At 38.1% G+C, this 26,123-nt stretch overlaps 1 protein-coding gene across 4 annotated transcripts in view; it reads right to left on the bottom strand.

The window, feature by feature from the left end:
* Nucleotides 1-26,123, bottom strand: part of slc12a7b (solute carrier family 12 member 7b) — a 71,531-nt gene that overhangs the window by 20,743 nt on the left and 24,665 nt on the right. For all 4 annotated transcript variants that reach the window (XM_079361117.1, XM_079361120.1, XM_079361118.1 and 1 more), the window contains exons 2-4: nucleotides 8,817-8,911; nucleotides 6,387-6,518; nucleotides 4,835-4,981 (exon numbers count right to left, since the gene is read on the bottom strand). In XM_079361117.1, coding sequence (XP_079217243.1) covers nucleotides 4,835-4,981; nucleotides 6,387-6,518; nucleotides 8,817-8,911 — 374 coding nt within the window. The remainder of the gene's footprint in view (nucleotides 1-4,834; nucleotides 4,982-6,386; nucleotides 6,519-8,816; nucleotides 8,912-26,123) is intronic.

Raw genomic sequence — 26,123 nt, 5'->3', positions numbered from 1 at the left:
CTCCTTGATGATCATTTTATGTCATATAATAATTATTTGTCTTGAGAAAATGTCAACATTTTTTTAAATAGAAGGAGTCAAAACAGTTAATCCAGCTTCTTAGCAGCTAATGCTCTGAATCTTGTGGACTGGTAATGGATCCAAGCTTTTCTGTGATATCAGTCATCATGGTGGAGGATATTTACATCAGCTGTTATCTAATAGTGCCTCCGGATGAGGGAGAGGACACACAGCAGAAAGAAGGGCAGAGGGAGAATATAAGAGAAACAATGAAAACAACAGAGAGAAAAAGAAGGAAAGACTTCAGAGTTAAAACGTTTAGAGACAAAGGAATTGAAGAAAGGAAGTGTGAAGGTGGGAGAAAACAAGACAAGGACAAGAGGATAAGCGGGGGAGAGGGGGAGAGGGGACAAGGATACATCCAAGATAAACCTTGTGCTCTTTGCTGGGTGTCCAGTTTAAAGTGGCAGACGAGCTGGAGTAAAGCCAATTAGCCGACAGGTTTACTTCCTGCTTCCACAGAAACCGTTAGTAGCTTCTTCAAACTTATCGGAATATGTTTCTCTGACTCTTTCATGTGTGTGGCTTGTAAAACAGTTTTAGAAGTTATATTTCCGCTGAAGCTCTCATGATAACAAACAGCGCAGCATGGAGACATTAAACATCAATATGAAAATGTAATTCAAAGCCATAAGAAGGCTATTCATAATTGTACATCTTAAAAACAAAACAAAAAGGCTATGGTGCTTTTTTCAGTCTCTGTTGAAGGATGAAGGCTGATATCAGTAAAAAGTAATTAATCCAAATTGACATCAATCACATTACTTTGAGGTCCTTTTTCTGGTGTTGTCTCTGGAGCAAACAAAACATGACCTATAAACTTTTGGCTGATGTGGAACCTGCAGAGCAATGTCAGATCAGGTCTACGCATTGAAAAATGAACATTAATCTGTTTGGCTAAGCTTGGCCCTCTTATTATGTAACAGTGGTGACGCAGTGGACAGCTAACCCAGCAAAATGCACTTAAGCTAAATTGTAATATATAAAAATGGAGTCCCATCTTTGTGGGCACACCATCATTACATCTATAATCTGACATCACTTTACAGAATACCAGGCAGAATTTAAAATACAATTTGTTACAATGAGTAAAAATATAAATACATTGCTGAAATGTCTATTTTCTCACGAGAGAATGGGAATATGAATCACGTTTTTCATTTGTCGACATTCTCTAATTGTAACATGGTAATGAGCACATTGTTCGTCTTATAATATTAGCACATTTCATTATGAGTTAGTACTCAAGGCTTTTTTCTACTTAACTTGATTGAACTGGATTAACCCATTGTTTGTGATAGGATAGTTAAATATAGCCATTGTGTGGGTGTGTATGTTGCAATGTTTCTGACACTTTGCAGAGAGCAGGGATTAGATGTCAAGCTGCCTTGGTACTATCAGAAGATAGGACTGTATGTGAACTGGAGAGTCACAGAGGCTAAATATAGATGGGATCAGTGGCCACTAAATGACCCTGCTGGCCATTACTGCTGTCAATCAAACTCTCAAGTCCTCAAGTCTCAAGTTCTCAAGTCTGCTTTTAAGAGCATATTGCAGGTTTAAGACACCAGTGAACTAATAGTAGGAAAGTGGCTGAACAAAACTATTTTCAAAGAAATTCAGAAATTAATAAACCACATGGAGACGCTTGCGCTCTTTACTTCCGACTGTGCCGTAACATAAGGGAGTCCCGCTGAATCCCCATCTATTTAACATTGATAAACATGGATCCCAGTGTCACTACCTGCAATGAAGATGAAGAAAACATGTATTCCTATACATATCCACTGGCTTATTGTTATGAACCCGCTAGACGTGATAGAGACCAGAAACAGGGCAGTATTAGGAGTAAGGTGGAAGGAGGAATAACGGCCACAGGAGAGGCTGAGTTGTGGTGTGTGCAGAACTGGTGAGTGACCGGTGTTAGCAATAACGATATGGTTTAGTACTGTGTTTACATCAGCATATGTAAAGTTTGTAATCAGATACAATAACTTAAAAAAAAAACTTGTAGTGACTGTAAGTTCTGATCATTTATCATTACATTGTATGGGATTGCCTCGAGTTGGATTAATAAGCTGCTATCGTATGACTAAATGTATTAATACAGACTGTCTGGTGTCTATTACGAGCATACGAGAGAGTATAACAGAGGCTTCCAGGAGATCAAATAACTAAATGCTTGTCTGTATACAGCCTATGTATGTTAAATACCCAGAGATTTTTATCATTAATGAGGAAACGGTTTTCTGCCTACTGCTGAAATATTCATCACGTCTGTTCGATTGTTTATGAGGTTGTGGGAATAAATCAGCCAAAATACTTCCACATACGCTATGCGTCTAGCATGTGCGCTGCGTAAATTCCAAATTATACTCGGACATGCCCCATATCGTTGTGCGCTTTGAGCCATCACAATAGTGACCATAGAGACAAAGACAGAGAGAGAGATAGCGTGTGCTGCAGGGAGGCAGCTTGTGCCTTCTCTCACTCACTACCACCTATTATAACACCTCTTTTAATCATGTGATGCTTTAAGGTGTTTTAGGTGCTTATTTTCTTTAGTGCTGTCTTGTAAATATTTCTTTGTATATGGTTTTATGCTCTCAGTGCAAGACAAATTACCCTAGGGACATAACGGTTTCATTCGTACACGTACACATAAAGTTTCAGGGCGGCTGTGACTCAGTGGGTAGAGTCATCGTCTCTCAACCGGTAGGTCGAGGGTTCAGCTCCTGCGAGCAACATGTCCGATGTGTCCTTGGGCAAGACACTTAACCCTGAATTGCTCCCCCTGCTTTGTCAGGGTGTATGCAGTTCGCTGCTCCTGTGGTCGAATGCTTGGTGTGCTAACTGCCCCATGGGGATAAATAGAGTTTCGGGGGGAAAAAAAAAAAAAGCCTATCAAAGCAGAGTGACAGAACGTGACCCCCTTATGTTACGTCATATGACGCGTTGTTGAAAAAAAAGGGTGTTCTAAAGCTAAAAACAGCCACTTTCTCCTCTAAATTAGAGCCCTTTGTGTTGAAGAACAACAAAAATAATGTACTCATTCTACAGCCATTATCAGACAATGTGAAGTGTTAATTTGCAAAAACAATTAACCTGCAATATGCTCTTTAAACATTTGGTCTGCGTTTGCAGCTGAAGTCAATATAACACTCCAGCAAATGGACACATCCACTCTCTTATGTGCTTACATTTTCATAATGCATTAAGAGGCTGGATGCGTACATTTACTCACTCTTACATAATTTTGAATGTCACTGCTTTGATGGCTCAGCTCTAAAAGTCATTAAAAGGACAAATATGTCAATAGTGAGAGCTTCTCCTTTTTGTATTTACTTACCTTTCATTAATATGCGTTTCAACACAGAACAATTAAGTGGAGAAATGTTACATCTGCGCAACTTAACGGTTAAAACAGTCCTCCAGTGCCTACAGAAGGACTGATGACTTATGTGATTTAATCTCTTGGGAGTATTTTTGCATGCCTCTCATCTGTAGAATCAACACAACCTAGGCAACATGGTTATGTAAGCAAAGAACACAGCAATTGATTGAAGGATTATAATTGTGTTATAAATAGAACATACAAAAGCACAAACAATTCGTAATGTAGCAGCATGATAAAATATTTCTAAACACTTCATGACTTATAAATGCCTGCTCTTTAGAGCTGTTTTAGATGTGCTTTTTTAATGAGCAGAGTGCAAAGAGTAAGTTTTATCTGCTACTAAATAATTCTGCCTACATTGATGTTTTTGCTATAAAGCAGAGAATTCCCTTCCTATTAGCACAGCCCATTTTAAATTACACTAAAGATGATACGATGACATGCACGGTTTAGTCTCTTCTGCAAAAAGAACACAGATCCCAGCTATATTGATTCAAATAAAATATATTCCCTCAGAGGTTCATTTGATATGATCCCTTCACTGCTGTTCAAAAGGCTAAGATAAATGAGGCAAGACAACAAAAAAGAACCCTGAGATGCACCTTTAAAATACTTACGTTAAGTACCCTTCGCACTAAAAAGTGTAAATAAAAACACAAGCTCTAAATTTTTTATAAATTATAGGGTTTTTTTAGGTAGGTTTTTTTATAATGTTATGAACCTGCATCAATCCTAATCATATATATCAAATGTAAATAAATTTGTTTATTTTTTAACCCTTAAATTGCCATGTTTTTGTCATAATGCAACCCTATTTTATGGTCTAAAGTACACAAATGATTTATTTTCAATATACTTCATGACAACTTGATTATTTATGGCTTGATTATTGCAGCCTGGTATATGTGAAAGATTAGCAACACAATTTATTTATATGCATTATTATTTTTTGTTCAGTTTCAAATACTCACACTATGTAACCTTAACCCTTACCATATATGGTACAAATGACACCATCAGGAAGGGACTCCCTCAGAGCACACACTTAAAGCCCCATGCTTCAAATTAAGGGGAGAAATGAGAAGATGCATGTTTTATACTTTATATTCAAGCAGGATCAAAAATAGTGATTTGAATGGGTTTCAATGCACACTTTTTAGTGCGAAGGGTGCTTAACGTGAGTATTTCATGCTATGTTGTTTACAAAATGCTAAAAATAGAAAATGCATGACAAAATTATAGAACACTCAAAAATGCACAACCTTGAATAAATCACCAACAATATGCATGAAAAATGGATCAAATATGCAAGAAACAAAAAGTCAAAAACACTAAAAAGTGCAAAGGTGCGATAGAGGGTTAAAATGAGGTACTCACACAAGAGCAGCACAAGCAGACAATGGCCAGAGACTCCAGTATGCCGGCAGTGCCAACTATCCAGGTTAGACGCAGGAACAGGATGACCCCCAAAATGTTCTGGAGGCAGGGGAGGTAAACACCCATGAAGGTTCCCATCTGAGGGCTCTGTGTAGAGAAGTAGAGATGGGAGAGACATATCAGACAGGAAATGCAGTTAACAAAAAACCCAGATCAAACAAGACAGAAGTGTATTAAAAAAAACAAAACGTTGGAAATAGAGGCACTGACAGGAAAAGAGGCAGGAGCACATGCAGTACAAATGAATTAATCTTAAAAAAGTATTAAAGTAATCCCTCAGTAATTGTAAAACAAATCTGTAACATGTATTCAGTATAAAGAATGTGCTCAATGTTTTTTAATACACGTAACAGCATGTGAGAAGGCAGAGGCAATATTTTGACAAAACCCACAAACTATTCAATATAAAACCTCTGATATACAAGAAGCTACCTTTGTCCACACCTATCCAAAACAAACAGCACTACTCTCACTGATTGAGACAAAAAAGGGGCCACATCCTTACATCCACACAGAGGTTAGGCTACAGAAGTATCCATCTGTTGCATGACAGCAACTTTTACATTTTATTTTCTATTGAACCAAATAAAGAAACAGAAATAATGGAGTTGAGAAAAATAACAACACTCGAGCATGAGCTGATCTATAAGAAGGACAGTTGCTGCTGGATTGTCAGGGTTGCTGTCCTTAATACATTTATATAAAGGACTTTAACCACTGCTCTCTGATTTAACCAATAGGTTCAAAAGATCACCAAGGTCAACAAGGAAACAGCCTGAATGAATGTATGCTCAGTAGAGTACTCTGAAATCAAGTAGAAGTAATTTATTATCTCTCAAATGGAGAATACTTCGTCACAATATCGGTCTCCTCTGGGACAATAAAAGAAATAATTTGAAAAACCTCTCCTCAAATATTGAGTTTAAAACATAGATTTTTTCCTTGACCACACAAGCTTTTTTTTATTTCTAATTAAAATCATCTATGATTTCATTATTTCTACTCAAAATTGACATTAAATGGTCCAAATGCTCTGTCTCACTCACAAACACAAAACCTAAACTAATCAAAACTAATTATGTTCACAAAGAAACTGATTAATTAGAGAAGGCACTGTACAAATCAGGTAATAGATGTGTAAAAAAAATATTCCCACAAGTGTAAAATGAAAAGTAGCATTTGAATCCTACATGACCTGAAATACCTTTTTTTTTTTAAAAAAAACAAACAAACACTGGTACAGTTTCAAGGTAATCATTAAAGTAATCCAAAACAGACTTTTTTTTGAGTAGAAGAAACAAGTCACTAAACTTTGCATACTCCCCTTAAAGATTTCAGTAAAACACAAAAGGGCAGAGCTTCATCGGTCAATGAACTGTTATGTAGCCAAAGGTCAAAGGGCTTAAAACAACAAATGCAGTGTACCAAACTGTGGTGCAATTACACAACTCCACCTTTACTATACATTTTTAGACAGGGCTCTCTGCTTTACCTTAACAGCTTTCTTCTTGGGCCCTTCATCATCGTCAGCCTCTTCGTGCTCCTGGGCCCCCTGGGTGAGGTTGGTGTAATTAGCCAGTTTGTTGAGGAGAGATGACACCATTGGGTTGCTGTCCATCTCCTCCTGCAATAGAAAATCATTTTATTCTAACGTGTGAAACTGTTCAGTTGGTTTGAACTCCATATTTTGTTTTTTTTTTACCAGTCACTGCAATAATAGAAAGTTGAAGCAACAGCTATTTTAGACAAATTATTTACTCCAGTAAAGGCTTCAGTTAAATTCAAAACCAAAATCTCAAGTTTAACAACGAGCAGTAGTTTCTGTAAAACAATACACTGTAAACACATTGGGTAAGATGGTGATACTCAAAGGAAGAATTCATTTCTTAATTATTTTTAGATATGTCCCCAAATTACTGTACTGTGGACTGTTGCCATTGACTTCTATTCAAATTTTGATTGCGTTACAATTCCAAAAAGACTGAATAAACATTTCAAAATCTACAATTATTATAACATTATATTATACATCCACTGAATTCTAGGAATTTCAAATTAAACTGCCAAATTAAAAAATCAATTAGTCCACTTTTAATTAGCCTGCAATCTGAAATTATATTTACAATTGTCATCCCCCATTTTAACATAATGATATTTAATGGTAAATATTTGAAATCCGTAAATATTTTATATTCCTTAGTTGTAAATAGTGTTATTTCTACTGATGAACAAAGAAAAACCTTGATTTCTAGCAACATTTAAGATTTACCTTTAACTCAGTTTTTACTTCTAAAAAATGTCATTTATACGATGCAAATGAGTTCAAATCCGACCTTGCCCTTTGCTACATATCATCCCCGTCTTTTCATTTACTACATTTACAATAATAACAAATAATATAAAAAGTATGTTTTAACGTCTGAAAACTCAATGGCTACTATTTAGCAGACGCTAAAAATACTGTTCATGACATAATAATGTGTCTTTTGAAAACCTTTACATTTAATCTGTTTTAAAAATACTTTGACAAGCTTAATTTGTTACTGAAAAATGTAAAAACAAACAAAGTCTCCCAGTTTAAAACTGAACCGTGCAATATTTAAGTGTTCAATGCCTCTCAGAATAGCCTGGGTAGACTTCACACAGAGTGGAGAAAACTGAAGCCACAGGGTCCAATTGATCCTAAAGAAGGATCAGAGACCACAGAACCACAAGGTCTGACAAATGGCAGAGCAAAGCACCTGGCAGAGGTTCAGCAGAATGGACTTCTAGGAAGGCAGCAGCTTTAGTAGCAAATAAACTCTTTGCTTGACAAAAGACAAGCTCAAAAAGTATTCATTTAGTTCCTATCTATTTCATTTCTGCCACAGTTAACCCTGAAGATAAAGCTCACTATGCATTAATGAAAAGCTTGAGCTTCATTTGCTGCATGTACCGTAAATTCCGGACTATAAGCCGCTACTTTTTTTGTCACATTTTGAACACTTTTACAATGATGCGGCTTATTTATGGATTTTTCTTGGGGGATAATGAACTTCTGCCGCAAAAACATTTGACCTCGTCACATCGGACCTTAACATCAGTCATTATGCGCTTCATGCACGCACCCTGATCATGGAAAACACACAGAGAAATGCATATGATGAAGCTTTCAAGTTAAGGGCGATTGATCTGGCTGTCAAAGAAGGAAATAGAGCTGCTGTGCTGGAAAAGAGACTGAGGAAGTGAGTAATGAAGTAATTCTGAGGCAGTGAATGGATGGACTTTTTCTTGTGAAATGTATTACGGTAATCCTTTTCATCTGCCGTGCTACAGACACTGTTCGATAAAGGATTTCCACTAGGCTTCGTATTTGCGGATGTTACCGGTAGCCTACGTATTTAATTAAAAGTTAATAAAATGTATTTGTCAAATCAAATCAAATCAGTATTTGTGTCACGTCTTTCAGTGTAAAAAGCTCTGTTACAACGTGGACACCTGCGGCTTATAAACAAGTGCGGCCTATATATGTACAAATACATTTATTTACTTAATTTAGCCGCTGCGGCTTATATCCAAGTGCGCTCAATATTCCAGAATTTACAGTATATCACAAAAACAATTTGTGAAGACGTGTAGTCATATTTCTGAAGAATGTCTTTCTGAAACACTTTCAAAGAATAAAGGAAGGAGACCGCACACTTGCTCCCTTTTTTTGTGCATTTATTATGAGCACATCCCGAAAGTGAGTGAGTGACGTTTCGAGCACAGCTCTTCTTCAGACTCAGAGTTTGAGAGTCTGAAGAAGAGCTGTGCTCGAAACGTCAGGCACCTTACTGAATGTGCGCGACTGCTACGTTTTTTCTGAAACACTTTGGCATAATAAATCACAGCTTCTGTCTATAATAGCCATATCAAGATGATAAAACATCTGGATGGTTACCTCAAAAAGGGCCATGTTGGTGCCATCATAGCTGTTGCCTTTGTCATTGTCTGTGTTGTTGATAAAGGGACTGTTTTCTTTTGGGACACCATCACCTGTAAAAACACAGCACAATTTTAGTCTTCACAACAGCTGCACTGTAAGTTTAAGAAAGCAAAATATCAGTGAAGGCTGGTTAGGAAGGACACACCACTGTTTGAATGTCAGCCATATGTGCAAAAACCTTGTAACTTTTCTCTCTTCAGCTATTGCAAGATATATAAAAAGTTTTTTCATCTGAATTCAGTTCATTATTGAAGCTACAGAGCATATATTTAGCCTTACAATGAGGAATCATAGTCAACTAAAATTTGTATTGTGCTATTTAGCCTGGCTGTGGACAAAAAGGTTGCAATGATATTTTTCCTATCGCTGATCAAATCAAGCATCAATAAAAAAACAAAAACACATTTTCAATAATGGAGTAGGCTTTATTCAGCCATTCACCAATATCATCTGCTTTGAGGGCTGTAATGATTCACAGGATGTGTGTACAACATCTCGTCTTTGTTTATAACCAACACATTCGAAATTTTAACAACAAAAACATTATTATTAATTTCTTTGCAAGTAGGTCATAAATAATTAACAAGCCATTACAATAATGTGAGTACTGTCTTTTTGTACAACAGCATGGCATTGATTCATATTTTCTTATTTTTTTATAATTTTTATCTAATTTCATTTTTGCAATGTGATTTTTCTTCTGCTATCCTGCTTTGCTGCTGTAATTTCTCCTTTTTCAGATGAATAAAGGATTATCTTAAGGCACAGCCCGGTTCAAAACTACTTTAGAGACTGTGTCAACAAGCATGTGCACAATCAGTTTCAGATTTATACATAATTATTAAAAAATCGACTGGGCCTTCTGTTAACATGCATTAATGATTGAAATGTAAACTTTAACATCTAAACGGATTCTTTGCAAATCAGCTGATAAACATAAACTATCAGCTATACGCATCTTCTTCACACTCACACAGTGCAGAGGACAAAGTGTCCACTTCTCCAACCACATCTGAGGTCACAGCGTTATTCTACTGTGCATGACATGCAGAAACCAAGCTGTCTTCAGAGACAGGATTCTGTCACCAAACTGTGAACTGCCTTGTGTCTTTGCTGCTGAGGCGGCAAACATACAGTACACAAAAATGCACAGAGCAAATGTTTGTACTTTGATAGTTTAGTGTGTGCAGGTTAGGATAGCTGATATGCTGCAGTCAAGTCCAAGTAAAAACAGTAAGGCTTCCCTTTTCGCCATTACAATATATCAAAGATTTGCCTATGGTTAAATCCTCAACATTAAATAATGTCATACTGCTTAGACTGAGATAATACAAAAACATGTATTTGATTTGTTTTAGGGAAAGTAAAAAAGATCAATTTATTAATATAATATAATCAGATTTGTAGGATGTTCCCTATTCCCTCTTATGGTTTAAAATATATTAACGTAATAACATCTTCTCAAAGCTAGGAGTCTGATGAAGGAGGAGTCCAACCAGTTCAAATAATAGTAATAATACAGCTGTGATAGTACCCTTAGCAAAATAAACACAAAGTAAATGTATACGGTACTTTAAATCAAAGACTTTTAAACAACAATGAAATAAAGATGAAAATCAAAAGCAAGGCGAGTAGGAAACAAAGCAGAGGAGGATACGAGTTGCTGCGAAGAAGTCTGGCAGCATTATATGCAGTACTCACAATTCAATGTGGCATCAAATTCAACATTTTGGAGTTATAAAAAGCTGGTATTGTCTATAAGTCATTCCCAGTTCATCATTAGAGCATCCATAAACACACTGTCCCTTCATGGACGAGTAGCGCCACTTAGCCACAGCGCGCATTCAGGTCAGTAGCAGGCAGTCAGATGTTGCTCGTGAAATTGATGCGTCTCAAATTCTCATCAGCAGATTTGCAGCAAGACACAGAACTACTGGCAGTGACAGACCCAGGAGTGGAGCCCCATGAGTGATAGACCGCAATGATGACCAGTACCTAAGAACCTATGCACTCAGACACCGTTATGCTACCAAATCAGTGACTGGATGCTTGTACCCCACCCCAATGTGGCCTAGCAGAACTGTGTGTAGCACTTGTGGAGGAGTGGAACACATTGCCTCAGAACAACCTCATGAGGCTAGTTAGGAGCATGAGACATAACTGTCATTGCGGCAAATGGTGGAAATACCCGCTACTGACTTTGTTTGGTTATTTGGGGCTATCTTTGTTATGGTCTAAATTGTTGAGGTAATAAATATTACACTAATGAAAAATGTTCTTCTTCTCATTCATTCAAGTAATATCAAAGGGAACTATTACTTATTTCATTAAAATTCAGACCAAATAGGAAAAGCACTCATGTAAATAACAATATCCCTAACTTATAGGACACATACACATACATATATAATAGCAGCAGCTATCGAATATTTTAGTAATCGAGTATTCTATCGAATATCCAGATCGATTAATTGAGTTATCGATTAAATCATACTTTTGCCTAATTAAGGTTTAACTCGTCTCGGGTCGTCCCGACAAACCTGCTTCTTTGCAGCTGCCATGGTAACGCCTGCTTGTTATAACCGTAGTTACAACCAACCACCTCTGCTCTACAGCTGCCGACATTCACCATATTACTGACAGGGTCCCAAAATAACTCTGCTCCACCCAGCGGTAACGTAATACCGATGTGTAGATCTAAAATAAATACAGAGGCTATATTTCACTGTTATGTATTTAGTTATAATTATACTAGAGGCTACTAATGTAACATACCTGGCACAATTAAATGTTAGAAATAATGATTTAATATAAATGCTGTGTGTGTGTAGCCATTTCTTTAGCTATCTGTTTATATTTATGAAAGATCATGGTTAAAATGATGCATTGAGTAATGCAGAGATACACATCTCTGGCCATCTCTGCAGCTACATTAAACATGTTTTATAATCATAGCCTCGTTTTGATGACGTAAAAAAAAAGTAAACAAGGCCTCGAAGCAGCATTTCTGTAATCGAATTATTCGAGGAATCGTTTCAGCTCTCTCACACACACACACACACACACACACACACACACACACACACACACACACACACACACACACACACACACACACACACACACACACACACACACACACACACACACACACACACACACACACACACACACACACACACACACACACACACACACACACACAGTGTATGTAGTATGTAAGCATTTACACTTTTATCACCTTTGCCATTACTTCTTTTGTGGTAAAAAAGAAGGCTAGCTAGAAAGTACAGCTGAAACAATTCCTCGAATCAACTGAGTACCTTCATTTCTAAAATGTCCTCGGGGCTTCGTTTAGATCTAGGGTGGTGGAGTCAAGGCTTTTACTTAGCAGCATTGGTGTAGCAGAGATCAGTGAGACATAAGTTGTGTATAAATGGATTGCCTTGATGTGAGAATGAGCTGTGATTGGTGTGTGAGAACGATTAGAAGCAATGATTCAATCAGTTAGCTGTCAGCTGATTACAGCTGGGTCATTCAAGACGACTTCCATGCTCTGCGATAACTAACGCAGATCTTTTAATAGACAATGCCTTAGTTGCACATTTGTGCCAATGTTTTTAATGTAATTTCAGTTCCAATATTCAGAATGGCTTTGACCCTTTTTTTAAGCAATGTTAAGAAAGTACTCATATGCAGGGAGTGAGTAATTTTTGTCTTTTTTCTAAAATAAAAAATAATTACCTATAAATGAAATTGAGAAAGGAACTGTAAGTTTGCATACAATGAAATCACAATGAATTGTGAGGTTCACAACTACAACAAGCCCTAGTGGAGTTGTCTGCTGTAAACTCTGGCCACTGTGAGGATTTCAGGGGTAACTTTTACTGCCTGATCCAGCTGCTGAGGGAATAAGAGGCTTGCAGAATGGCTTAGCAGGGTAGTAATCACAGTGAAAGTCAGTATGTCCTTGTGCTTTGTAGCTCTTTAAAAAAAACAGAGTTTGAGTGTGATAGCAGAGCATTTTATAGGAGGGCAGAGTGTTTCAATAAGCTGGGATCACAGGGAATCATTTTAATATAACGTCCAAAGTGAATATAACCTGTCAGTAACTGCTTAGCTAGGATGCTACGCTACACACCACAGGTAATCTTTGTCTTAAATGACACTGGCTAAATCCTCTTTGAGACCCGAGGGCAGGCTAAAACTGGCAGGACTGTTTCCAAATTAGGTGTTGTTACAGCTTTTAGAAAAGGCCCACGTCAATTAGTAGGTGAACAGAATCAATGAAAACACTCAAAGCTGGTTGCACCATCTGCAATGGAAAACAATAATAAAAACTGGTTTTAACTGGTGTTAAAAAAACAGTATGTAAATACGCCACCAGGGGGCTCTTAATCAAAACATTAAGAAAAGATGACATCAAGCCTCACAGGGAATCGTGCTAGTGATTTTCTCTGCTACTCCCCCACCCATTTTATACATTAATTATACCTTTACTCATTTCTCCCTGGGATAAATACACCTCAGATTCTGATTGTTTTATTCAGAAATTCAAATATCTGTTGATTCCAGAGAAGAACATTAGAGAAGTTGCACCTCTTTTTAATGTTTTATTTCATGACAAACCTTTTTGTCAAATCTTTTCTCACAATTTTGGTTTAAGAGTCCGTTAAACAAAGCAATCTAAAGATGTTACTCTTTTGCTGAATATTTATTTGGCATAACTTTCTGGCATTTTATTGGCTTTATAATTAATGTACTAATTAAAAATACAGTTATAGTATAAAACAAAGTATGTTGTACTTGATCCTTATAAGGTGAATTGAACGAAATTGTAAGATCATCACGAAAAGATCATCACAATCCTTTTTGTATATAAAGGGGGACCCAACAATTTATGGCTACTTAAGTAAATTTAGTTAGGTTTACAGTTGCTTTACAAATGCAAACCTTCTGCTAACGACAAAACAACCAGTAGCAAATGCAGCAGCAAACTAATGAAAAACGAAACATCTTATACTGGTAATTCACGTGAACATTTATTAATGCAGGTAATGTAATCTACAACCCTATCGTTCCTCTTTAAGCTATTAATTCCAAAAATGGCAGATGTGTGGCAACAAATTTTGGCCCACCTTCTACGTCATCAAATCCTCCGCTGACCTCAAGCTGCACTCACACATCAACATCCCAGAGTAGGCAAAGGTGCCAGAAGCCATGAATCCTTCCAAGGGAGCCAAAAACTGAAATGACTGCAGTCATTGCTGAAGATTATATACTTAAGAGAAAAATAAAGGTAATGAACATTGTGGGATGCTTTAATAGATAAAGATGACCCATGTGTGTACATGTTACGGTCTACAAATCATCCTGACAGTAGTTAGTGAATGGTCCTGTGGGACATGTTCCAGATTCATGTACAGTAACAGTGACAAGGCTGCGGCCCAGTTAGCAGATGTTAGCCTGTGTGCACAGAACAGTACACACATTGGCTTATTGGACTAATTCACTCTTTTCCTGGAAATTAATACTCTCTCGAAATGGGAGTTATTAATATTATGGGGCAACACTAAGGTGCAGGAGGAGTCACCTTCAACTGAAACCTCAATTAGCCTTCTTGGATATTCCTAAATAGTAAAAAAAATAAAAAATAATGGTTAGAGTTAGGAATAATCTTAAAAGCTGCAAAATCTTATTTTCATACTTAGATTGAGGAGTAAAGGTTAATATCATGCCAAGCCAAAATAACATCCACAGCTGTGCCCCCCACCCCCAAGAGAAACAAACGCTCAATTATGATGACTGGCTCCATACTGCAGAGATAAGAGGCTGCTCTTTGACATTATTACCCATACAGCATTGCAAATACTCTTAACATGAGCTTTCTCTTATGTAATTTCAAGGATAGTGAAATTGCATTGTATACAACCATTTACAAACTTGTAAATGTAAGCAAATACACACCTGGAGACACAAGCGTTTCATTCAAGATAAGAGCTGGGCATGAGTTTGTGTGAAACTGAAAAACTTAAAGGTACTGAATCTCGAATCCCGCACATTCTCTGTCTGTTACTTCAATATGCACTATTTACATGTGTAGATAGTGCAAGACCAAAGGCAAACTGAAAATTTGCTCCTCAATGTATTTCTGTAAAAGACGCATCGTTCATCTTGGTTAATTACGTCCACAGAATATATTTCTTTGATGAGAACCAACTACGAGCATTCTGTTTCATTTAAGGAGAGAATGTTTTGAAGTCACACAGTCCTAAATTTACATCAGACAAATGTGAAATTTTGTTGGGCAAAGAATTACAATTAATTTTGGTTTGAACAGATCTTAAGAGTCAATGAGTTAATTGTCGGAAGAACCTGACTCACCCCTCGTTTTCTAAATCACATATTCAACACACTGCAAAGACTATAGCTGAGGGCAAACCACCACATACATTCTGCGCATGTGTGGCAAATACTCTCGATAACAGCAGGCGGAGATAGTTTCCAATTGTCATTCCAAAAAGGTGAAACCAGAACAGTACAAAGAAGAATGTGGATAAATAAACCATTGTTATGATACGAGGAGACTATATTCTCCCTGCTGTCGCTCAACAGTCGTAATACAGAACAGAATACTGTCTGATAAAAAGTTGAAAATATCACTGGTATTGCCATCCCATGGTCTTTTGCTAGTCGAACAAGCACGGAACAGGCACTTCAGTTTTCCTGCACTGGCTCTCATGTTTCACTCATTTGAACAGCCAATCTGAGAGATTCGTACCCCCAACTACTTCGCCGACTGCTGATCCTGATTCAAGATGTGGAATCGGACAAAAAAAAGGGCAATTGGGACCCATGAGTCGCAAAGTAGTTGGACACACTGCAAACACTAGGGCGATGGCCACACACTGACAGACAGAGAGGTGACGATCTCCTTGGTGTGTTTGGGACTAGGATCTAGTTATAAAAACTATAACTTAATGTTGCACTTTTATGATAAATATATGTTCCTCCTGATGCTCTGCAGTGGGGTTAGGAGCCTGTGAACACAGCTGAAAGCATATAACTTTAAACACTGAAAACTGAATGCTGTTAAACCGCTTGTCTATATAAAAAAACAGTGAAGGGTGAAATCCCTAGTGTAACAGGGGACCACAGGAATGAATCCAAAAACACAGAAGTTACCATTTAAGTGAAATGGGGTCCTCTCAAACTTTGAATGGGTTTGTGGTTAGACGCCTAAAATAAGCTTAAGAGATGTTCATGTTTTGTTAGACGACATAAACTACGTTAGGTATTACCCCCACTGGTTAATTTTTAAGTTTTTAACAAGTCCTTTAAATGTGGTTGCTAACAAGTGGCTAAATGAGACTTCAGTGGTTGTCAGAGACGTTAAACAGCATCAAGCCCGGAAGGCTTTCACTAGTCCGCCTTAAAGCCTCTAGTTGTATTTTTCAGTGGTCTAGCAAATATTAGGTTAATAAAAAATTTATTAAGCTACGAATTTGATAGCTTGTGAAAACTGCTGATTAGATCGATGAAGTTTAACGGTAGTGACGTCAGATCCATCATGGTGGTGTAGTACGCTGTAGCATAACGTTAGCTTTTTCCTTCTCTCGACGGCAGTAACGCTTTAAACTTCATAAATATCGTATGCATATGTGAGGATTAGCCTGCTAAACAAAACACCTGCATAAGAAACGTGTGTGACACAGAGCTTATTTTCTGCACTGATCCAAAGTCCAATGCAAAAAAGGCCAATTCTCAATAGACCCCGTGGCGATGCGCCTTCTGGGTTGGCCTATTTGTGTACATACTCTACTTGTGCATGTGGTAAGCAGAGTTTGTGTGTGCTACAGCGCATTAGGTGACACCTAAAAACATGACATTGCCAGAGGGTGTACAATATAAAAGTGGCAGAGAGAGACCAAATACAAACTAAAGAAATTGAATCAATCTCACTGATAAAAACCCAAACATCCTCTTTTACAATAATTCCAAACTGTAAATTGGTAGAATCAAGCAATACTAAATTCCATTATCTTAGAGACAATTCAGGTTGCTTATTGTATATGACACAGTTGAATTTTTTTGGGATGTTTTTTATGTAGACGGACAAACGGAAATTGTGGATAGATCAGCATGCCTGACAAATATGTAGGACTTTTGACATAATTAAAGAAAATTTTGCTCATTTATGGTTTCTTAATGTTATTTGAGCTCTATGCATCTGACCGCTTAAACTCTAAAAGCTAGGATAGGCAACCTCGTTAGACTAGAAAGACTACGTTAGACTTGATTAAAAAAAGCAACAAGCAAAATATCAAAGCGACAATCACCAAAGAAATGAACCTGCACTGCCTCCTTATGCATGGCGCATGACAACTCTAGTAGAGAGAGATGGTGAGAGGAGCCATTAAATAACTTAACTTAATCAAAATAATTGACCTAAACATGGTTATAATAGACAGGAAATTGAGACTGATGTAGAAATGGACAAAAAGAGGTGCCAAGTGGTTTTGTTGCCTGCCCCATGTACAGAGGCTATAGTCCTTGTTGGCCCTGTGTTGTATTTCATTCCTCACTTTTTCTCCAACCATTTCCTATCACTCCTCAGCTGTCTTTGTTAATACAGACACAAATGTCCGAAAGAATAACTTAATAAATTCCTTTCTTTTTTTAAAATACAGGTTTTACTTTGAACACTGCCAGGAATCAAATAGCCTCTTCTTCAATTAACTTTAAATCTTTAAAAATAATATGCAAGTACACATTTCCCAATGTTGCACCTTTTGGTCAAAGTCATGACCGCAGAACAAAGCAAACAGAAGTGCAGATGGTTATGAAAATCCCCATTGCTGACACATTAAACTGACCCATCATCTGATAGTTTAAGAGCAGTCTTTCACATTACAGTCAGCGATGTTACATAAGGGAGTGGGATTCCCTGACCCTGCCTCAGCACTTTACGAAAAAAGACAAAATCCTTCATTAGGACAGTTTTCAGTCTGTCATTTGGTGCAGTAAAATAATGGACTTTACATCTTTAAACAATTTTCTTCTCTCATTGTTTTTGCTAAATAGACTGTATTTGCAAGCATATCCCAGCCGATGGAAGTTGGTAAGCTTGAAACTCATCAGCACACTACCCACTGATTGGTGTCACCAGCAGGTACAGGTACAGGTACATGGGGTGTGCTAATGGTTAGGCTCAACCTCTCTGTCACTGTGGTAATAAATGACCATGCATCCTATTTATAACCACTAAGCTGCACTCTGTGACGACTCTGTAAGCTGCCTAGCACTACCGGAGTTAGTCTATGGCTCATTGTACCAAGAAAAAAAGAGGGAGGGAGAAAGTGCATGCCAAAAATCTGTTACTTTAGCTCAAGGTTAGCTGAAAAAGAAACATGATCAGCTTTTAGATCAGGGGTAGTGGTGAACCACAAAAAAACTGACATGCCTGCACTTTCTCTGATAACAGAAAAGCAGAAACCATATATATATTTATTTTTAATTTATTAAATCTAAATTATCAGAATTCTAATGCTTGCCCAGTGATCATTACAGAAAAAGAATACATTCAAGATATCATGACTTCATGATTCACTGGCAACATATCATCACAAATAAGTAATAAACCAGAATAAGCAACACAACCAACAAAATCCTAACCCATTTGTCTTTAGTGGAACAATTCATCTTGAGAAGAATCATGGCACAAGAAAACAAATTCCCTTTCATCCATGTGTGCTTCAGAAAACTCTTCAATGATACAAGCATCTTTGAAAAAAATCTTTAAAGTCAAAAACCTTAAGCATGTAACAAAAGTCTCTCTCACAGTTAATAACCTTGTAAAAAGGGATGCAAGTAAAAACTTAATTGACAAAAACTTACCCTTCCGTCGAGAGCCTCCCCTCTGCTCCATTATAAGGAGCAGGGCTAAAAAAAAAAAGGGGACGGAAGGGAGGGGGTCCTAGTAGTGGTCCCTGGGGAGCTCCAGTAATGGGGTTCCAAAGAACAGAGACACAGCTAGTGAGGTTTAGAAGTCAGGAATGCTGCCTGTGCTGTGTGGATAATGTGAGGATCAGCTATTTCTGTGACAGCGTGTGTCTGTAAAAAAAAAAAAAAAAAAAAGTGGCCTGTGACGACGATGTCAGCCATGCATCACAGAGCACACTCACCCTCCCACCATCAGACCTGCTTGCACTAAAACACACGCATGCACGCACGCACGCATGCGCGCGCGCACACACACACACACACACACACACACACACCCTTACTTCAGCCTCCCTGATCTTCTGATCCCTGCTGGGCACACAAACACACATGGATGTGCTTGTTTGAAAACACACACACACAAAGGGGGAGGAGCAAAGAAAGCAGAACACAGTAGTAGAAAGGCAGTCAGCTTTAGCATAGAAGTGAAGAAGAATGAATTGAGGGTTCACAGAAATGTAGGACAAACAGGAGAGAGGATTCAGATCTAGGACTGAAACAAAACGGTTATCTATTCAGTACAACTATTGATTTGTTTCTCGTCTAGAGGACATTTGTTATTTGCTGATCGAGCAGAGAAAACATTTATCATCCCAATTAAAACTGTGCAGTATATAATTTTGAATCAATAAGTGTACTATTTTTAACTGCAGGTGCTGGCTGAGCAGTTCCATTTTCAATCCGACCTCTTGACTGACCTCCAGGTTGTCATTGATGGAGATGGTCAATCGATCAGCAGGGCACAGGGAGCAAGTAGCACAGTACCCATAGGTCAGCATAATGCATTTTTCTAGACAATGCAATAGAGAAATGTAATCTTAGATAAGGTACAAGAATTTAAATGTAAACAGGCTAGAAAAACATAATAAAAGACTGGGTAACCTCCATAAAACTATATTTCTCAATATGCGTTCTTCTCTGTTCTTGCGTACCCGTGAAATGTCATCTTTAACAGTCGAGTTACTGTCCCAATACACAAATTTGCATTTTGCCAAGAACGGTTAAATTTCCGGAAGTGTTATCACGGCACTTTTCCCAAGGATGCGTCAGTTGATAACACGCGTGAAATTCTGAGTGGAGACATCCCAGCATGCAGTTCAGTATCCATGATTTACTACTTCTGATACTGCTCTTCCTATCTTAACTTCTACCAACAGTTACCCCACAAATTTAAAATGATGGTTGGACTCGTAAGGATTATACCACATAGGGAAAAAAGGCAACAATTAAATTAGTATTAAGCAGGGGTCGTCGGTGGCACAGTGGCAGTGTGCGCGATCCCATGTACTGAGACTATAGTTCTCGCGCGGGTTCGCGGGCGGCCCGTGGCGTCCCTCCCGCATGTCCGTCCCCACTCTCTCTCCCCAATTTCCTAACCTATCCACTGTCCTCCTCTACAATAAAGGCTGGAAAATGCCCAAAATAAACCTTTAAAAAAAAAAAAAAAAATTAGTATTAAGCGACTGTCTTCCTTATTATTTTAAATATTTATAAATAGTAATTTCCTTGTTGATGAGTAAATTGTCACAAACTGCTTTTCATGTTTGATAAGTCAGGGGTAGGGGTCACATAAGTTCTGGGAACTTCACCCTACTCCTTTTGAGAGCATTTTCTCCCTGTTCTTTTATTCCCTGTGAGTAAATCTGTTCTGTTATGTCTGCTGCTCAAATGAACTAAACTAAACTAAACTATACCCGGAAGAACGCATTGTCTGTCCCAAACAGTCATTTGTGTTTTTGTAAACTCATGAGCTCGCAAGAAAGCTCTTCCAAGAGCAACTCAACGTGAACACAAGTCTGTTTTTTTTTTTGCATTCTCCAGATTGAGAAACAGCTATATTTTAATGTGTACATTTATTGCCTTTAACATATTTAATAGTTTTGTCTTAAAAGTAACTTTTGCCATTACTATAGTGTTTGTTTACCACCTTATTTGCCCCTATGAAGGTTATTCTCTGATGGGCTCACTGCCTAACAGAACTGTAGTAATGCTTAAAATGTAAATTATGTAATATGAAACTCTGGCAAGAGTTTTACTATCTTGTAGTTTTTGTTAAGGATTATATAAACTACATTCACTGCAGCATGACAAGGTTATTAGTATACCCTATAAATTTAAATTTAACTTATTTTCAAACGTTTTTTTAATAATTTTTTCTTCATTATAATTCAATTTCAATAGGATTGAATTAATTTCTGATTTGTTCATCGACAGCAATTAGATCAACTCAATATACATAATCAATTTCCATCATATAAAAACAATTTTTTTAAATACTGTCAGAGAAAACAGATTAATGCAACACCAGCTTGTGTTGTGTACCCCTGACAAAAACTCATTTAAGACAGGTTAAGCAGTATCCTGGCTTTGTCAAAGACTCATAAAAAAGACATCAAAAAGGCAGGACCTGCTCTGCCCTCGCCATTACCCCATAGCTTGAAACTCTTCTGTCTACCTTTGTCTTGGCTTTTCAATAATCTGTCTGTCTACAAGCATGTGAAGTGGTCACTAATCACTTAACCAGATCAGGCTAATCCTGAACTTTTTATAAAACCCAGGCGTTCGCTCTCTGCTGCCGTCCTCTGTTCGTCCACTGGTTGCTTGTCAGTCAGGTGAGTGTCCTTCGAAAGCTAAATACTGGCAAGCATTCAAAAGAGGTGAGCAAAGTGTTGCTAGGCTGGTGCTGCCTATATATGGAGACTGCTATCCCTAAGTTCCTTGTAATTACTGACTCAACGAGGGCATGGGCAGTTTGGGAACACTGAGCTCAAACTCCAATTACCAATTCTTTGACTTAATATTTACTCAGGGAAAAAGCATGATGACTGTTTGAATGAGAAAATGTGTATGTCCACCGTGCTCAGCTGCCATTTTAAGGCACAACTGAACATCTGCTGGCAGCATCATTAGATTGACAGATGTGTCAAGGCAAAGCTTAAAGAGGGGCTATCAAATCCCAGAGTAAGAAGGACTTAGTAGTGCAGTATCAAGTCCCACTGGGTTTGATGTCAGATGGCTGCGAAGAGTTATCTTTGAAAGTTGTGTGTGTGTGTGTGTGTGTGTGTGTGTGTGTGTGTGTGTGTGTGTGTGTGTGTGTGTGTGTGTGTGTGTGTGTGTGTGTGTGTGTGTGTGTGTGTGTGTGTGTGTGTACATATGTGTTGCACTTCATTATGTTCTAAGCCTTTAAACCCTTCAGGTAAACAACACTGTTGGTTATGCAACACTCAGGCAGAGGACAGATAACTCATGTTGTAGTAGTGTCCACTAAGAGTTGAGGGTTTATTTAAGTCTAAAAAATCCATACCATGACAAAGAAGATTATCCATCGTTTATTTGACAGACAACTTAAATGACAATTTATCAAATACAATATAAATAGTGCATGAGGGAAGAGGAAATTATGCAAAGGTTTGTGTGTGATAGCAAGAGATTTGTATTCGTCTCAGAGTGGTGGGATCATTTGCTGCTCAGTCCTTACTATGGAGCTACTATTGTGGCAAAAGACTTTGAAAACATGTACACAGATCCACACATGTGGAAAAGCTCCACAAATGCTTACACAGAACCAAAAATATATGAAAAGATCCACAAATGCGGGTGCTGATCTCCATATATACCAATTGCAAAATGTTTATCTTATCATTAAGCATTGGGACAGAATAACGTTGACTTAGGTCTATACATAAAAAAGTGGCCCATAGTAGGAAGGTGGGGGCTCTACAAGGCACTGAGGCAACGTTTACATGGAGACGCTGTGACAGTAAGACGAAATAGTTGAATAACGAATTGGCCTTTCGTTCATATGGCGTCGGTGTTTCACGGGGGTGAAGATGCAAGCTTTGGAATTCGAGCTCCAGGGTGGAGCAAAACTGATGCAGGGGGCGTATCGCAGCCATGTGAACAAAAAGGAGGGAACTCTCTGGCTGCGATGACCTCACTTATTTACCACAACTTATTTAAGAAATAATTGTCCACATAGGATTCCAGTGCACATTTTTTCAGATGTTACTGTAACGGCACCAGGCATAGAGGAGGTATGTTTGAGTGCTCGAACAGCAGCCTTGTGTTTAGCATCTGCAGCATGGCGTGCTAACACTTTCTTGCCATTGCTGCCATAAGGGATTTTTTTTAATGGCAAATCACGCGCATACACACACCTGACAAAGTCATCTTATTTTTTTATATTTTTTTTATTTTTAAGTTTTATTTTGGGCCTTTTATGCCTTTATTATAGAGGGAGGAAAGTGGATAGAGTCAGAAAGGGGAGAGAGAGAGTGGGGAGAGACATGCGGGAAATGGGCCACAGGCCGGACGCGAACCCGGGCCGGGTTAGTCTGCAATGTTGCGGTGGGAGGGGCAAGCAAATATTTAAAGTTTCTCAATTTCCTGATCTGATAGAATGATTGAATCTGTGTTTGATTCAACAGAACATAATGCTTTCTCATTAAATGTACCGTAACACAAAAACACTTTAGTTTTTGTTTTTTTTTGCATCATCAAAACTATGCTATGAGTATAAAACACGTTTAATGTAGCTGCAGCAACCTGCTCCTCTCTCTGCTGCACGCTCAGTCTGACACACAGACACTTCAGCGCTAACGCACACACATACACACACACACACACACACGAGCACGGCGCGTCCCTTTTAACTTTTAGTCAGCACGTCCGTGATCCATACGACCGAGTCGGGAATACGTGATCCGGTCAAACCGTTGGCTTTTCTCCGCTCACTCTCTCCGTGTTTGCAGCTAACATAACAATAGCAATGTCCTCTCACAGTCTCTGTCATAGACATATGTCTATAAGTCTATGGTCTATGGAATGCATGCGCTGAAGGAGCAGACAGAGATACATGTCTAATAATGAAGAGGCTGATTATTTTAAATGTCTAATGTTGTCAAAGCTAAGTCAAGAGAGAATTGTTTTATAGAATAATTATTTTCTGTTGGATTTTAGTTTTTAGTCTGCAATGTTGCGGTGGGAGGGGCAAGCAAATATTTAAAGTTTCTCAATTTCCTGATCTGATAGAATGATTGAATCTGTGTTTGATTCAACAGAACATAATGCTTTCTCATTAAATGTACCGTAACACAAAAACACTTTATTTCAGCCATTAAAACATGTTGGGCCTGTATTTTTCATCTACCTGCCACCTTGACCAGTGAATCCAAAAGTTAATTTGGGACCCTGTCAGTAATATGGTGAGCTGTAGAGCAGAGGTGGTTGTTTGTAACAAGCAGGCGTTACCATGGTAGCTGCAAAGACTACAAGCAGGTTTGTAGGGTCGACCCGAGACGAGTTAAACCTTAATTAGGCAAAAGTATGATTTATTTGATTAATCGATCGAAATATTCGATAGAATACTTGATTACTAAAATATTCGATAGCTGCAGCTCTCGTCAGCATCCTCTTGAGCAAACAACAACTCCATGCTGTCATTATGCTCAGTCAAGTTAGCTGGGTAAGTTTTACAAACTACGCGTGCTCAATCCAAACAAACGACAAATCCAAAAGAAACGCCCCACAATATTCTACCGTAAACATAACGGTACAGGTCTTGCCAGAGTGAAAACGATGTAGTTCTCACGCCCGGCCAATAGTGGGCCCTGTTTACACGGAGACGCTGTGACAGAAACACAGCAAAACGACCCCACTCCGGATTTGAAGTACAGACCGTCTTCACGGCAGGTCTTGCCTGAGTGAAAACGGTGTAGTTCTCACGCCCGGCCAGTAGTGGGCAGTGGAACTTTACAACGCGACACGCACCAGTACAACCACTTCCTCCACAACATCCTCCTCAGCGGCTAGTTCTCCCAAAGTCTTACCCACATGATGCGTATGGTCACCCTGCGCTTGGGTAAAGGTTGAACTATTTGCCGCAAGTATTCGATGCTCTTTCGGTGGCAACATACCCGATGTATCATATCAAGGTTCTGTTTTTAGAGACTTTACACTGGACAGCGGTCTGATGCGAAACAGTGGCCCGAGTGTCGCGTCTGAGCCACAGAGGACGCAGCTCGCATCTCCTGAGCAATGTTTGACAATTCATTCAAAAGATGAACGGAAGAAAAGAGAGGCTGTTTAATACCGAGGTTTTTCTTATAAGCCACATTTTCTTTTTGTTATATTTAGATTAATCTGCCATAACTTTAAAATACTGTGCATTCATTTGCCTCTTTCAAACCTGTATAACCCACAAAAACCTTAAATACTACCTCCATCTAACTGAACAATCAAGTGAAAGAAAGTAACTTAAAATACCACACTATGATTTTAAGCACAATCTGTATCTGTATTTGTTAAAGTTACAAGACTAGTGTTACATTTCATGTGATTGAATAAAATATAATAATGTAATTGCCTTCTCAGTCGTGTCTGTATCATACCACTTTACTCTTTATGTGCATGCTGTCTTTACTACTAACCTGCATTAAATGTTAAACACTCAAGTGTTGAAGTACTTTTAAAGCCATTTGTTTCCCAGCTGTGACTTCTGTCATTGCCCGACAAGAACATGAGACATTCTATGTTTTACAGCTTAAAACAGGAGAGAAAAGGTTCAAATCAATAAATACTTTATTTGATTTATAACATATTGGCTGAACGGTGGTTCGGTTATAAAAGTGAGGAGGTTACTGGTTTGAATCCCTGTCTGACAGGAGTCTCTCTGTGAGGAGTTTGCATGCTCTCTTCCTTCCACAGTCTAAAGGTGTTCACCGAGAGAAGAACAAAGTAAGGGAGACCATCAGGTGAGCTGGCCGGTTGTGTCTGTATCAGCCATCTTTCTTCTTCCTTGTGTCTAAAATGAGGATATTAAAAAACAATGAGATAAACATCTTAGACAAGGAAAAGAACCAGAGAAAAGGTCCATACAAGCAGAAACCTTAATGAAACAGATTCATTTACCAACTCCACAGTTATGCACAGAAACACATATACTCAATTTTTGAGATGTAAATGTACATAGAACTGAAGTAACTACTGACAGCAGATATAACTTTAGTACTATGTGCCCACTACTTTCTATCATATAACATATTTTCACCAGCATATGTTAGATCTGTACACAGCTTATGATAGATAGATAGATAGATAGATAGATAGATAGATAGATAGATAGATAGATAGATAGATAGATAGATAGATAGATAGATAGATAGATAGATAGATAGATAGATAGATAGATAGATAGATAGATAGATAGATAGATAGATAGATAGATAGATAGATAGATAGATAGATAGATAGATAGATAGA

This window comes from Symphodus melops (genome assembly GCF_947650265.1).
Source record: "Symphodus melops genome assembly, chromosome: 14".
Lineage (NCBI taxonomy): Eukaryota > Metazoa > Chordata > Actinopteri > Labriformes > Labridae > Symphodus > Symphodus melops.
Note: the sequence above shows the minus strand (reverse complement) of the source record. Positions and strands in the feature narration are given on the sequence as shown.